The sequence below is a fragment of the Rutidosis leptorrhynchoides genome, chromosome 1 (assembly GCF_046630445.1).
Source record: "Rutidosis leptorrhynchoides isolate AG116_Rl617_1_P2 chromosome 1, CSIRO_AGI_Rlap_v1, whole genome shotgun sequence".
NCBI lineage: Eukaryota > Viridiplantae > Streptophyta > Magnoliopsida > Asterales > Asteraceae > Rutidosis > Rutidosis leptorrhynchoides.
Genome location: NC_092333.1, coordinates 59741482 through 59757701, shown reverse-complemented (window position 1 = coordinate 59757701; position 16220 = coordinate 59741482). Strand labels below are relative to the sequence as shown.

General features: G+C 31.9%; 1 protein-coding gene across 3 annotated transcripts; it reads right to left on the bottom strand.

Annotated features, from left to right (window-relative positions):
• Positions 1 to 142: 142 nt before the first annotated feature.
• Positions 143 to 4555, bottom strand: LOC139860325 (cytochrome P450 711A1-like). Of its 3 annotated transcripts, none has more exons than XM_071849093.1 (6): positions 4468 to 4555; positions 4330 to 4375; positions 2006 to 2182; positions 1163 to 1919; positions 670 to 765; positions 143 to 599 (listed from the first exon to the last, which is right to left on the bottom strand). In XM_071849093.1, exons 3-6 carry the CDS (start codon positions 2167 to 2169, stop codon positions 264 to 266), a joined length of 1353 nt encoding a protein of 450 aa, XP_071705194.1. In that variant the 5' UTR covers positions 2170 to 2182; positions 4330 to 4375; positions 4468 to 4555; the 3' UTR covers positions 143 to 263. The 3 variants fall into 3 exon arrangements, with proteins under 3 accessions (XP_071705194.1, XP_071705197.1, XP_071705202.1); XM_071849096.1 differs by having other exon boundaries at positions 2006 to 2158; XM_071849101.1 differs by having other exon boundaries at positions 2006 to 2114.
• Between the last annotated feature and the right edge of the window lie 11665 nt (positions 4556 to 16220).

The following is a 16220-nucleotide window of genomic DNA, read 5'->3' as shown; positions in this document are numbered from 1 at the left end:
GCAAAGTTATAACTCAACGACATCAAACAGATAATATGCTCAAACACGCAAAGAAGACAAATAAAATAAATGCAAGAAACGTAAAGAACGCGGGTATATAACGTGGTTATATCCAATATTGCTATTGGTTTAATCCACGACCACCTAGAAAGAGTTTTCTTATTAAATTCGGAAGTATTAGGTTTACAAGACGCTATGGTTTCGATTTATAGAGTGTACAAAATAAGGAAACAAATTTGCAACTTTAACACCAAGTGATGATTCTAGCATTGCGTCCGTTTCATGGCTCTAACTTTAACACCGTATTTGAAACTGAGAGACATACCATATTCGAATTCCAAAGGGCTTTCCATGTTTGGGGAGTGCTGAAATACGTATCTCTGGTATAAATGAATCAAAGTGAGCTTAATTTCTTGCATTGCAAACTTTTGACCGACGCACGCTCGAGGCCCAATCCCAAAGGGTATCCATGCATAAGGATGCCTTTGTTTCTCTTCATCACAATTCGGGTCAAATCTCTCGGGCTTGAACTCTTCGGGTTCAGGGAAATTCTTGGGATCCTTAGCTAGAACTCCAATTGCTAACCACACCCATGTCCCCTAGAACAAATATGAGTGTGTAAAAACGAATTCAAGTTCAGAGTAGTAACTTGTGCAGTAAAAAAAGTACCTTAGGGAGAATGTAACCTCCAAGCTCTACTAGTCTTGACGTTTCCCTTGCTACTAAAGGAGAACCTACATAAAACCTCATTGATTCTTTGATCACCTACAATTTAAGAAAAGCGTTTAACATGAGGTTTTATAGCAATTTCAAACCGTTTTACCTATAAATCGGTTGGTTCAGGTTATGTTTCAACTATAACGGGTCAAAGAAATATGACTAGTGGTAAATTTGGCATGGGTTGATATAGTGATAATATCTTTAAAGGAAATATTACTTTTGTAATCATCTTTGACATGCTTGTTATATAATTTAAAATGTTAAAACATTTTCCGACAAAAAGTGCCTTGGGTCAACCCAACCGACTCATTTCAACCCAAGCCAAATTTACCCATTTCTGAATTGTTAATCTACCCATGTTGACACTTCTACTTTTGTTGTATGTACGTACTGAGAAATTGAAGGTTATATTATTGCATACAGTTACTGTAACTGGACTTGCCTGATCAAGATATGGGAATCTTGATTGAAGATCATCAGCAGTTGGCACTTGATCGTGTGGACCGAATGCGTCGATCTCAGCAAGCAGTTTTTTCTCAACTTGTAAATGCCCAGAAACAAGATAAATGACAGTACAAATTGTGAATGCTGTTGATGGTGATCCAGCCAAAAGGTGCTCGTATGCTAAGCTACTGATGTAATCTGGTGTAAATAAGTTCCTAGAAACATCATCTGATTCTCTTATTACATTCAATATTAATGACAAGAAATCTTTTGACTCCATTTCTTTGACTTCCATTTTCTTGGCCACAATATTGTTAACATGGTTGCTCAAATTCATGTTTGTTCGATCGATTTTCCAGTCCATAGTGTATGGAATTCTCTTGAATATTTGGCGAATTGGCTCTTGAAGTATCGGGAAAAGGAGGCCTATGATGATTGAAAACGAGCCTGACAAGCTCATCTTGAGCATATGTAGAGAGTATAAGTGCTCCTTGATAAACGAATTGGCACGTTGATCTTCATGATGATTTTTGTTTGATTTAGAGAGACCAAAATCAAACCCGAATGCAGCTTTTCCAAACATATCAGTAGTCACTTTGTGTAATAAGTCATCAAGATTCACATCTTGATTATCTGTATGAATGTTTTGTTCAGTGTTCTCAATGAATGAATGCATCATTGGGATTAATTTTGCCAAATGTGATGGTTGGTAGACTGAAACTATTGCGTTTCTCATTGTTTTCCATCTTGATTCCCTGAAATGTAAAGGGTGATTTTGTTCAGTGTAATTAATTAAGTTAAACGGTTTTTCACATAGTGGGCCCTAGTTAACGTGAATTACCTTAGACAAAAGAGACCTTTACTCATAAGTGGGGAACCTAATACGGCAGAAGGGACACCTCTATCGGATAGGTCTTTAAATTTCTTGATTCCAGCTTCTTTGCATAACTCTGCATCAGCAACAATTACAAGTGGTTGTCTTCCCATATGAAATCTGATCAGCATTCACACATGTTGACTTTTGAGTCAAATAAAGTCTCTTAGTATAGATCCACAATACAATAATACAATACAATACAATCTTTATGGTTATATATACAACCACAATACAATAATACAATACAATCTTTATGGTTATATATACAACCACAATACAATCTTTATGGTTCTATACTTAGCTTCAATTTCACAATTCAATAAATTTAAGGACTTCTATTTTTGGCTTGTTTTAGTAAGAAATTAAACATATATCTTCTCGTATTGATGAACAGTCTGAAAATGGATGGTTAGTCCGTAGTATGGATCAACAATTATGAACTTACTTTATGAGTCAAACCTGGTATGTGTTAACTATTACTCAATGTGTCCCAACTTAATAGTCTATTTTTTTTCTTGTTACGCTGTCTCAAAAAAGTTCATTAAATAGATATAAATTATGAGGTAAAGTTTATATCTTTACATTTACTCTATGTAAAACAAAATAAAAAAATTAGAGGTTAATTGTAAAGTAAATAGAAAGCTATGTATTTTTTTTTTTTTTTTTTTTTTTTAACGGCGATTTTTTAGCATCAGTAGATCATTTATTTCAACGACCCTCATCATTTGCACGTAACACACACGTTCGGGCGGAAACCCGAACCCGATCGACGGTACCCGGGAACAAATCCATTCGGGCAGTGGTCCGGGTAGAGGTCCGTGAACGAATCCGGTAAAACCTCCCTATAGGGTCAATATATACCACCATTATTGGTGTTCAATTGGTTTAAAGAAAATCATGTCATCCCTAAGGATCGAACCCATGACCTCTCCCTAATCTCATGACACAAAGTACATGGGGGAACCGTTGGGCTATGCCCGCAAGTTCGAAAGCTATGTATTTTTTGTCTACACCCTTAAGACACGATTGTTAAAATATAATTACCTACTACTAGTACATAACTTCTCATAACACCCACAATCAAATATGAATCACAATAATGAAATTTTCAAGAAGAAAAAAAACGCAATCAAATCGTTGTATAAATATGAAAGTGAAGTTAAACCTGTAGATGGGGCCATATGACAGTAGCCCTACAAACTTAGTAATCACACTTCTAATAAATAATAAAGTTTGCATCTTGAGAGATGATTAAGGTAGTGATGAAAAACAAGAGGTTACTTATAGACAGCAATAAGGGAATCTAATTTTTTTTTTTTTTTTTTTTTTTTTGTTAATCAGCAAAAAACAATATATTAAAAATAAGGATAGAGGACAATATCAGGAAAAGGTTGTCCTTATTAAAATAAGGGAATCTAATTAATAGATGCTATTTTTGCATCTTAATTTACTATGTAGCAGTTGGTCTTTTCATTATTACTGTATTATTTTAAGATAAGTTAGGTGGTGTAAAGATAATCAGGTTAATTGGTCTTATCAGTACTCAAGAATATAAACAGAAAAGAAGATAATGTTTCATGCAATCAGTATATCATTTAAATTGAAATTAATATTACAATAATACTAATGGAAACAAGAACCCTAGTCGCCATTGTTACACTTTGATTCATAGGAAAGTACATTGCATGTTCTTCGTATATATATAATAATTATGCTTTCAAGAGTATAATTATAAATATTAAGAAATTTACTAAACATAACTACCTGACTGAATGAACATGCTGGTCAATATCATAAATGATGCATTCTTTAATCATGCTCCATATAATAAATGAACAATATTGATGCATATTTAGGAAATCCAATGTACTATATTCCAAACATAATAAATATAACAAAGGATGCTCTCTAGTAGTTACAATTGTGTACAACCATAAACCTAAATGCAAGTAAGATGCATGGGATCTAACAATACACGTTATTTCCATTTTACGAGCTACACATTTTAGCAATCTACTTACAGTGTACGGCAAACACATTAAGGTCACTTATACGACCCATTAAGAGGCAAAGTGTAACCCACATTGAGTCATTAATCTATAAATGGGTCAACTGCAAAAGACAATGAAATGAAACAATAAAGGCACCTCATAAACCACCAGTTAACTAAAGAATAAGTTAACCTACATGTAAACGAAGTCAAACATGTATATCCATTACACAAATATATATAAAATTCACACAATAAAATATAGTTAAACAACATCTAACTTGAAAGTTGAGAGTACCGTGAAATTAAATTGCTTTATCCATTCATCAAGCACATCTTCGAATCTAAATAGACAGATAACAACAATTAATCGTAAGTAAATAAGATATAATTTATAACTCACTGGTAAAGAGCAGCTGTTAACCCTTATACTTACAATTGATCTTGACCACAACAATAGCTTTCGATTAAGCTCATGATCACTACAAATGATGAATATCACACAAAAGGAAAAACATTAGATAAGCAACAATTAGAATGATGGTTGCACACCTTGAAGATCTGGTTCCAAGAATATGCTGAATGAGCCTGATTGACATTAGGATTAGTAGTACTCTTCGAAGATGAATGCCTAGATTTAGGGTTTCGAATGTTATTTGCGCAGATTTAGGGTTGCAACCAAGTGACCAACAATTGAGTCAAGTCATAAATTAGTAGTAATATTTAACGGACCGGAAGGAGCACCTTTCCCTAGTTTATTCACGCAACTAAAACATTTGACGGTAACGATTGTTGCAGGATTTCAATTGGGGAAAAAAGGTTTCAATTGGGGAAAGAAAAAAAAATTAACCGATAAATAACGGGTGTTAAAAGTTTAAACACCACGTGGCAAAAAAAAAAAAAAAACGAATACTAGTAGTATATATCAAAGGCGACTTCTTTAGCCACTTCCGACTTCCCCGCTTTCGCATCTGTCGTATTCGGGAGTCGTATTCGGGAGAGTTTGCTTCTATCTGGCCTTTGTAGTGATAGTGGAGTGGCTTGCTATTTACAATAAACTAAAAAGATTAGCATCTAAAAATGAAAAAAACGAACAAGAATATAACAAGAAACTGGCTAGGCTCGAAACTAGAAAAACGAAGAAAACCTCATTACCACGTGTTGTCCATGTGTTTAGACTTTTAACACGTGTTATTTATTGGTTTAATCTTTTTTTCTCAATTGAAATCCTTTTTTCCCCAATTGAAATCATGTAACTAGAGACTAGAGACATCGGTCACACGATCCATTAAGGGAAATTCGTCAAAATACACTTTTTCAATGTTTTCGTTCAAAATACACATTTTTAAAAAAATTGTATTTTTACACCATTAGGTCGACCAACATTGCGGTCGACTACCATATTGTATGGTCGACCTCTTCATTTTTTAATGTGGTCGACTATAGTTTATAAAGGCGTTGGTCGACTACAATGTTAGGTTGGTCTACCACTATAGTCGACCGAAAACAGCACGGGTGACCATAATGTTGATCGATTATCCATATTAAACAATGATATAGCGAGTTTCACATTTCAAAATACAAATTTTCGCTCCACAAGCTCTAGATACAAACCATCAACCCTGATTCATTGCAGAAACACTAAATTCTACCGTTGTTGGTTAGAAAACGACAATCAGGTCGACCGAAGAGTACTGCTCGTATACCGTCCCAAGGAGAAGACAAAGACAATTTCAAATCTAAAAGAAAATGCATTTGTTGCTTGGAATATGGACACACTAGATAAACTTGCACCGCACATTATGATCTATTAGATCGAACACAAAAGTCAAAGTCTAAGTCAAAAACGAAGGCAAAGCCGAAGGGGACGGGAAAGGGGAAGGGAAAACATGAAGAGTCATGCTCAACATAATTTGAGTGATGATTAGCTTCTTCTTTGTGTTTTAAATGTGTTTAACTGTCATGCATGTTAGGTATGTCTGTTTGTATGTTGTCTGTTTAACTGTCATGTGTTTAAGTCTTTGTAGTTTATTAATAAGTTAGGTATATTATATGTTTGTAATTTGTGTTATTTCTTGTGTAATAAATGTAGTATGAGATAATATCTAATAATTATTGTTCAAATTAAATTTTATTTCACTAAATTAGATGACAGAGTAGATTGGAATTACATAACTTGTCGGAAAACACAACATATAATGGTAACACAAAAAACATAAATAAAAAACTACTCAAAAGTAGGATTATGTTGTCTAACAAAATCCCAAACATAGAAATATTCAAACATTTTCCCATATTAAAGTTGATATTGTCTTTCAACTCGACCCCTAAATTCATGTGCACCTTCGAGTCTGTTAGTCCTACGACTTAATCTTTGCTATATTGCATTCCACTTACGACAAGGTTGCATAAATGAGGACCATTTTGACATTAGTTGGTCAATCGTTTGATTTACGCTTGGACCTCTTTGGTTATAACTGATCGTAACCAACGATCAAAACTCAACACGATTGGACCTCTTTGGATGTTTGGAAAAGTTAATCCAACAACAACATAGTAGTAGATCATCACTTACGACAGAAGCAAATAAACTAGACATTTTGTGAGTAGACAATGTAAGATTAGAAGAAAGGTTGTGTATGAATCAAGTAAAATGAGGGAGTATTTATAGGCTTGAAACAACATCAAAAACCTTATCTAAAATCCAAAAAATCATATCCAATATCAATAAAATCTTATCTGATATATCTTATCCAAAAAAATTGTGTTTTTATTGTTAGTCAACCCACTTAATGGTCGACTACAATGCACATATGGTCGACTAATGTAGCGACCCGTCAAAATCGCCATTGACGGCGCCGTTAACTTAGGTCCCGTTACGTGGTCATAGTCCCTAAATGAGACGCGTTTGACCAAAATTATGTCGCATTCATTTGAAACGTGCATGACTTGCAAAGTTTTAAGTTACCAAACGGTTCGACAACAAGTTTAAGTTACAAAAGTAACAAAGTATAATTGAAATAACTTGCGACATAATTAGTTTAAAATCACGGTTGCTATAAATAGCGTAAGTATGTAAACATTTGTTTGAATCCAAAGGTGCTATCACTAGTGTATGCATGTATGCTTGACCCCAAGCCAGTATGAGTGTACGCGGAAGCATGTATCAAATAGCCATTCATGAACCTGAGAAACATATAGAAAACTGTCAACGAAAAAACGTTGGTGAAATCATAGGTGTTTGTAAACGTTATATTTTGAACCACAAGATTTAGTATTTCCATAAAGTTGATTTCCAAATCGTTTGCATTCCAAAAGTATGTTTCGCGAGCACCCAATTATCAAGACTTAATGTTTCCATAGAACCCCATCACAATAGTGTTAGAACATACACTGTTTCTCAAAAATATATTTCATCCGCATAACGGTAGCGAACCGTCCGAATGAGGGTTTGTCAAACCCGTATGGCCACACAATATAAGTTCTCGCTTACACCCTGCAAGTGTAACTAATGATAATCGAATTGAGGATTTTTGTTCTAACTCGCTGTGGAATGTTTGTTTCCGTACTTGTGTTCAAAGTATAAAATATGTAGTATAAAACTGTATATGTTTCTCATCCCATGATTTAAAAGTATAAAAGTTGTTGAAAGATGGGACTATGATCTCACCTCGAGTGCACGAGTATAAATGTACTTCACAAAGTAAACGTGTGCATGAAAGTTGCTTAGCCTTGACCTAAACAAGTAAGTTGTATCAATTACCGATTACGACACAAGATCGGTCGAAATGTGTTCAATTAGTCCTATGGCTCGTTATGATAACAATAATGATAACAAAATTTGTCGTCCCGCCCTCAGGTAAAGCAATTTCGGTTCAATGACCTAGTGTTTAACTCACGACGAATTTTAGAAATCATTTTTTTAAAACTTAATTAAATAAAGTAAATTTTCGTTTTTAAAATCACACAAAACTTAAATTTAAAAAGCATATTAATTTCATATAAAACCTACAAAAAAAAAAAAATTCAGAATGGGGGGAGAAAACTAGTTCTTTAGTGTCTGCTAGTGGAAAAGACCAATCGGATTCCATTCTCGGAACTACACGAGAACAGAACAACTAACTCTAGACAGCATTTTATTTTTAGAACATTTTAAATCTCCCCACACTTAGGTAGCTGTGGTGTCAAAATTGTGATTAACTTCATCGTCAATTTTTCTTGGACCATAATCAACTTGCATATCTGTGACTTTTGCTTTAAACCATTGGTCGGATTCTTGTGTAATATCCACAAATTCAACTAATTTCGCCTTTTCTTTAGGCGACAGATTGGATACTAACCGGTTACATAACTTAAATTTCTCCTTGGTTCTAGCATCGCGAATTCGTTTAATAAGTTTCTTCATTGAACTATTAATAACAGGATCATTTAATTTCGTATCAACAACGGGGTTATTTGTTATCAGGTCATCATTAGGTGTTACTTCATTTTCCCCACACTTAGGCATTTTATTATTGTTGAGCACTACCATTGGAGTTGGTAAAACAACATGGTTCTTACCAATCGTTTTTGCTGGTTCAACGGTTTTGGTTGGTGGAGATTTAGACTTTCGAATCATAAAGGTGATCGATTTCTCATCATTACTAAGTGTCATTCTACCCTTTCTTACATCAAATAACGCCCCGGTGGACGCTAAGAATGGTCGACCTAAAATTAGAGGAATGTTTGGGTCCTCTTCTATGTCAATGACAATGAATTCGACTAGAAAGGTTAAATTACCTACTTGAACGGGTAGGTTGTCAGCAATTCCAACTGGGTACTTAATGGTTTGATCAAGGAGTCGAACACTCATATCCGTTGGACTTAACTCACCTACTCCTAATCTCTTATATAATGAAAGAGGCATAACACTCACACTTGCACCTAAATCTGCAAGTGTATCATACATGACACAGTCACTTAGTAGACAAGGAACAATAAATTCACCCGGATCACCTACCCTAGGTGGAGGTTTTGGTGGAACTGTCTTCACCGGGTTTACTTCTACGGTTTTTGTTTCTTGCACTTTCTTATTCTTCTTCTTCTTCTTTTTTCCAAAGGTATCACAAACTTTATTACCTATCACTTGCTCATACTCAACTCCTTTTCTTATAAACGGGATGGGTGTTTTGTATGGTGCCACCACTGGCTTTACATACTCGGGTGGTGGTGGTGTTGTAACTTCTTCATTGTTACTCACATCTAAAACTTTCCCATCTTCTGGTGTTGGTTTTTCAGAATTTGTTGATACCATGTTAACATTTTCATTCCGAGGATTTACTTCATTATTACTCGGTAGCTTTCCTTGTTCCCTTCACTCATCAATCTAACAAGAGTACCTACTTGTTTTTCTAGATTCAAAATGGAAGCTTGTTGAGTTCTAAATGACTGATCAAACCTTTCATTCGTTTGGGTTTGAGTTTCAATAAATTGTGTTTGAGATTCAACTAGCTTAAATACCACTTCTTCCAGATTTGACTTTTTCTCTTCGGTTTGTTGTGGTGGTTTACACAAGCCAGATCTTTGTTGATTGAAAGTGTTGTTTTGAGTTGGTTGGTTATTCGGACCTTGTTGGTTGTATGAGTTATTATTGGGTCCATTTGGATTGTAAAGAATGTTTTGATTTCGATTAAAGTTTGGCCTTGGCGGTTGATAATTATTTTGATAATTATTTCCCGGCCTTTGGTTTATGTAGGAAACATTCTCTCGTTGTTCCATCGTTTGCTCAACATTACAATCTTTCGTTAAGTGTGGTCCACCGCATTGCTCACAACTGATTCGTATTGCGTGAATATCTTTAGTCATCTTTTCCATTCGTCTCTCGAAAGCATCTATTTTTGCGGAAACAGAATCAAAGTTATGGCTAGAATCGGCTCTAGCCGCTTTAGATGAATGAAAAATATCTTTTTCCTGATGCCACTCATGAGAGTGGGATGCTGTGTTATCAATGATCTTGTGAACTTCGGTTGCGGTTTTCTTCATAATGGAACCACCAGCTGCTGTGTCGATGGCTTTTCGTGTGGCGATGTCGACGCCTTTATAGAAAATTTGCACTATTTGAAAAGTATCTAAACCGTGTTGAGGACATCCTCTCAACATCCTTCCGAATCTTGTCCATGCCTCATATAACGTTTCATTTGACTTTTGCACGAACGTGGCAATTTCTCCTTGAAGTCTCACGGCTTTAGATGCCAGAAAGAATCTTTGAAGAAATTTCTCAACTAAAATATCCCATGAGTCAATCGTTCCTTCAGGTAACGATTCTAACCAATCTTTGGCTTCTCCTTTTAAAGTCCATGGGAACAACATAAGATAAATAGTTTCATCCTCAACTTCTCGGATTTTAAATAGATTACAAATCCTATTAAAAGTTCGAAGATGTTCGTTTGGATCTTCTTTTGTTGTACCACCAAATTGGCACTGATTGGTGATCATGTGTAGGATTTATCCTTTGATTTCAAAATCTGATGCTCTAACATCTGGCTGATTAATGGCGTGACCTTGGCCCGTGCGTGTGGCTCTCATTCGGTCTTCCATACTTTGAGGTTCCGTTACTTCCATAATTGAATTTTTTGAATTCGAATCACTAGAAGATTCTGATTTAACTATTTGTGGTTCAGGAGGAATGATTAGTGGTTCAGGATATTGGAATTGTCCTTGAATATCCTCCGGATTCTCAGTTGTGAAGTCGGGTTCAAAAAATGGATTATCGGAAATTTGAGTTGGAGAACTTGTTCGACTAGATGATGATTCTAAAGAAAAATCAACGGCAACAATATTGGCTAGATGCCTTGATCGAGTTACAGGTGGTGAACGTATGAAAGGTGGTGAACGTTTTGCTCGGTGCATTCACTGAATATCCTATTTGTTATAAAAATAAAAATTATATAAGTTATCAAATTAATAGACTTTTCTGATTTTGCCCACGTTTATAGCCAATAGATGCAGCAGGTAGCCAAGACCCTTTAAATCGGAAGCCCACAACTCGCCACTAACAAATTCAACTATTACTACGAACCAGAAAATTTAGATGTCTATCAATTTAATCGCTTAAAATAATTTTTCGTTTGAAATTTTAGAGAAGAAATAGAAAATTCTATGTCCTAAAAACTAGAGCGTCGAGAAATAAAAAAGAAAAAGATTGCGTCGAAAAACGTCGAAAAACGTCGAAAAAATAAAAATAAGAAAGTAGCGCGTCGAAACTTAAAAGAGATTCTAAACGAAAAACGGCAATTACTTAAAATGATACTAAAATTTTAACACGGCGTCGCAAAATTTTAAGTCACCTAAATCTTAGTCTAAAGAAAAAGCATTTAAGAGATTTTACGGCAAAGCCTAAAAATCTAAAAGTATAAAAATAACTATGTCAAAACTAAACTTAATACTAAAAGTTGTAACTAGAGTCTAAAAATCTAAAGGTAATAAAACTTAAAATAAATATATTTTTTTTTTAATTTTATAGACAAAATCTTAAATATATATATATATATATATATATATATATATATATATATATATATATATATATATATATTAAATATTTTTTTTAGAAAAAAAAAATTATTTTTATATTTTTTTAACGATTTTAATATTTCTTTTTTAAGGATTTTAAATTTTTTTTTTAAATTTTTTTTTCACGAAATTAATAATTTTTTTTTTATTATTTTTTTAAAAAACTTTTTTTTTAACTCATTTACTATTTATGAATAGTAAATGAAAGTAAATTAATTAATTTACTATTCACATGAAATCGACATGATAGAAATTATTAGTTATAAGTTACATAATATACCCCTGAAGTATTTAATAAATACGACTTTTTAAAACTTTACGATTCAAATTTGATTCAAAATTATTATTATATTATTATATTTTATTTCAATATTATTATATTTTATTTTAATATTATTATATCATTATATTTATTAAATTATTATATTTAAATTAATATATCTTTAATCAATCAAAAATTAAAAAAAAAACTTAAATACCCCGTGAAGACACAAAAAGTGTCCCCGGCAGCGACGCTAAAAACTTGATGTGTTCTAGAGGGTGTATGAAACGGCTATCAGTTTTATATTTATTTACTACAGGAAATCACCTAAATTAAACTAAAACACAAAAGGCAAGTATACCTATCGTGTAATAATATAGCTAAGGTAAAGTCTGAGAGGTCGATCCGTGGACACTATTATTGGGTGTCTTACTAGGTCAAATTAGTTAATTAAGTAGTTAAACTAGATATAGTAATTATAGGTAACTTTGGGGGGATTTACTGTTTAATGACCAGTTTGTCGATTTTATATTTTAAGCGTACAGATAAATGACGATAATTAAACTGCGTAAAATAAATAACAATATTAAAATGACAATAAATAAAATTGCGAGTAAATGAAAGTACGATGAGAAATACAATAAAAGAATTATGCTTATTTAAACTTCCGTAATCATGATGTTTGACGTTTTGATTTTAATTTATTATGATGGGTTAATTGTCCTTTGTCCTGGATTTATTTGATACCTATCTGGTTTTTGCCCATAATAGTTCATCGGTCATAATTATAAAATGATCGTCAAATTAACCTTATACCCGAAGTCAAATATTCCAACTAATTGGGGATTCGAACTGTAACAAGGTCTTAATACTTTGTTAATAATTACACCAGGTTATCGACTGTGTGTAATCCATGGTCTTAATACTTTGTTAACAATTACCCCAATTACTCTTGTATGTAATCCGCCCCTGTTTTAATTAGTCCATGATTATTAATTTACCCACTTGGCCAGAATGAATAATAAATTACCCAACCCAATGGATTAATTAAATGATTGTAAAAGATGTCGTATAAACGTCACTAAATAGGACATGCATAATCATTTAATAATTATTAGATTAACTAATTTGAAGATAGGTTCGACAGACTCCAAAGAGTTGTCATTCTATTAGACAATAGCCCCCATCTATTAATGGTCCATGGTCCAATGTCCACAAGTGTCGGTCTTTTGTCCATACCCTAATTATGGTACAAAATCCAATAACCCAATCTTTAATATTTAGTCCAACATCATGATTACTTCGGCTCAAATAAGCATAATAATAACTTAGTTACGAGACATTAATTTAAAAAGGAAGAACATAGCTTACAGTGGTGAATAATCGCGTAGTGTTACACGGACAGAGTTCCGACTTTAAAACCCGTAAAACATTTCTTACAATAACTCAATTATTATTAAACTTAAATTAAAATTATAATTATAAATATATATAAATTACATATATAGAGAAAGAAGATTGGAAAAAGGTGTGTCTTTCTTCATTCTCCGTAGCCTCGTTTTATAGGCAAATGTTGATTTGAAATTTTCACTTATGACCCCTTAACTATGCTCAATTAACAACTTTTTATTATTTATTATTATTCTTATTATGAATTATTTAAATATTATATTATATTTTTGTGCATAGTTGACTTGTACTTTCAGCTCCGTTGCGTCGAGTGTTGAAAGTTGGTTCATGTCTCGGTTCCGGATTTTCGAACGCCTTTTCGTATAATTTAATATCTTGTACTTTGCGTTTTGTGGCTTGTACGTTTGTAATTTTTAGACGTTTCTCATCAATATATTGAACCACTTGGATTGTACTTTGTACTTTTTAGCTTTTTGGTCGTTTGCGTCTTCAAATCGTCGAATCTGCCTTTTTTCTTCACCTTTTATTATTTAAACGAATATCACTTATAAATAGAACAATTGCAACTAAAATCTTGTCTTTCTTGAGGGATAATGCTATGAAATATGTGTTCGTTTTTAGCATTATCAAAAATATCTCCTCCCCAATATTATGCGAAAGTATAATATTAATCGTATATTAGAAATCGCTCGTATAGGAATACGACACTTTAAATACTTTACTTATATAATAAATATAAATATATATATATATATTATATAAGTTTGAATATATTTAATATTATTAATTATTAATGTATTAACATTATTAATTTATTTTTGAAAAAAACTTATAATAAAGTATTATAAGTTTAATTATGTAGATAAGTTAAATAATTAATAATATTTATTTAATATATATATATATATATATATATATATATATATATATATATATATATATATATATATATTGTAAAGATCCGTCCTAATCTATAAGGACGAATACAATACATTTGGTTACATCGCGAGGCATTTGACCTCTATATGATACATTTTACAAACATTGCATTCATTTTTTAAAAGACAAACTTTCTTTACATCGAAACTTGACGGCATGCATACCATTTCATAATACACCCAACTATAATTGACTTAATAATAGTCTCGATAAACTCAACGACTTGAATGTAACGTCTTTCGAAATATGCCATGAATGACTCCAAGTAATATCCTTAAAATGAGCTAATGCACAGCGGAAGATTTCTTTAATACCTGAGAATAAACATGCTTTAAAGTGTCAACCAAAAGGTTGGTGAGTTCATTAGTTTATCATAATCGATCATTTCCATAATTTTAATAGACCACAAGATTTTCATTTTCATTTCTAATAAATATACATCTCATATCAGGCATTTCGCAAACTGCATAGAGATAAAAATCATTCATATGGTGAACATCTGGTAACCGACATTAACAATGCATATAGAATATCCCCATCATTCCGGGACACCCATTGGACATGATAAAATCGAAGTACTAAAGCATTCCAAATTTCAGAATGGGGGTTGTTAGTTCACGTAGATCTACCTTTAGGATTCACGTCAATTAGGGACCAGTTCCCTAATTCTTAGGCTACCAAGCTAAAAGGGGCATATTCGATTTCGATCATTCAACCATAGAATGTAGTTTCAATTACTTGTGTCTATTTCGTCAAACATTTATAAAAGCGCATGTATTCTCAGTCCCAAAAATATATATTGCAAAAGCAGTTAAAAAGGGAGTAATGAAACTCGCTCTACAATATTTTGTAGTAAAAATATTCATACGACGATACTGAACAATGCAGGGTTGGCCTCGGATTCACGAACCTATATCATTTGTATATGTATTAACACACATAATTGTAATCGAACAATTATTATTATTAGTGATATAAATTTTTATACCATTAACTTATATATTTCTTTATAAATTCATTTTATATATCGTTGAATATATTTTTATATAGAAAATCTTTGATTTGCAACATAATAATAATAATAATAATAGAATACGTATAATTATAGTAATAATAATAATAATAATAATAATGATAGTAATAATAATAGTTTTAATAAAATGATAGATTTAAAAGTTATGATACTTTTAGTAATAATACTAATATTACTACTTATATTTATAATAATGATACTATTAATAATATTTATGAAAATGATAACAATTTGTATTACTTCATAATGATAATAATATTAATAATCCTAATCATAATAATAATAATAATAATATTAACAATAATAATAATACTTATAATGATAATAATAATAATAATAATAATAACAACCATATTACAAATGATAATATTAATAATAATACTACATAATAATAATACTATTGATGGTAATAATATTAGTAGTAACAATAGTAATAATCATCATCATAATGGAAATTATAATTATGTTAAATGATAACTAATATATTTATTAATAATAATGATAATAACTAGTAGTCCATAATTAATATTAATAATAATAATTGTAATAATACTAATAATAATAATAATAATAATAATAATAATAATAATAATAATAATAATAATAATAATAATAATAATAATAATAATAATAATAATAATAATAATAGAATTATACCTCACTAAAATAGGCTTTAAAAAAAAATAGATGCCTCAAGCCGGGCTCGAACCCGTGACCTTCCGCTCACCCGTCAACACTCTAAACCATTCCTCCGTCCCTTGCTTTTCTGTTTTAAAACCCCAGTTTATTTTATTTAACCGATTATTCTAAGTTCTTATGTCTTCTTCCTCTTCACAAAAACAATCGACCCATAACATTTACCATGATAACAACAGGTTATTTATTTGTTTTTAGAATTCATAAGTAAAACAGAAATGACTTAATTGAAGTGATTGGATTTATTGGAAAAAAAAAATAATATATATATATAGGTACCTGTTGTGTCGCAAAAAAA

Excerpts from the sequence above, each read along its gene's own strand:
- LOC139860325 (XM_071849093.1), bottom strand. The coding sequence starts at position 2,169 with ATGCTGATCAGATTTCATATGGGAAGACAACCACTTGTAATTGTTGCT. Across the intron at positions 1,920-2,005 it reads AAAGGTCTCTTTTGTCTAAG|GGAATCAAGATGGAAAACAA; the intron begins GTAATTCACGTT and ends TTTACATTTCAG. Across the intron at positions 766-1,162 it reads GATTCCCATATCTTGATCAG|GTGATCAAAGAATCAATGAG; the intron begins GCAAGTCCAGTT and ends CTTAAATTGTAG.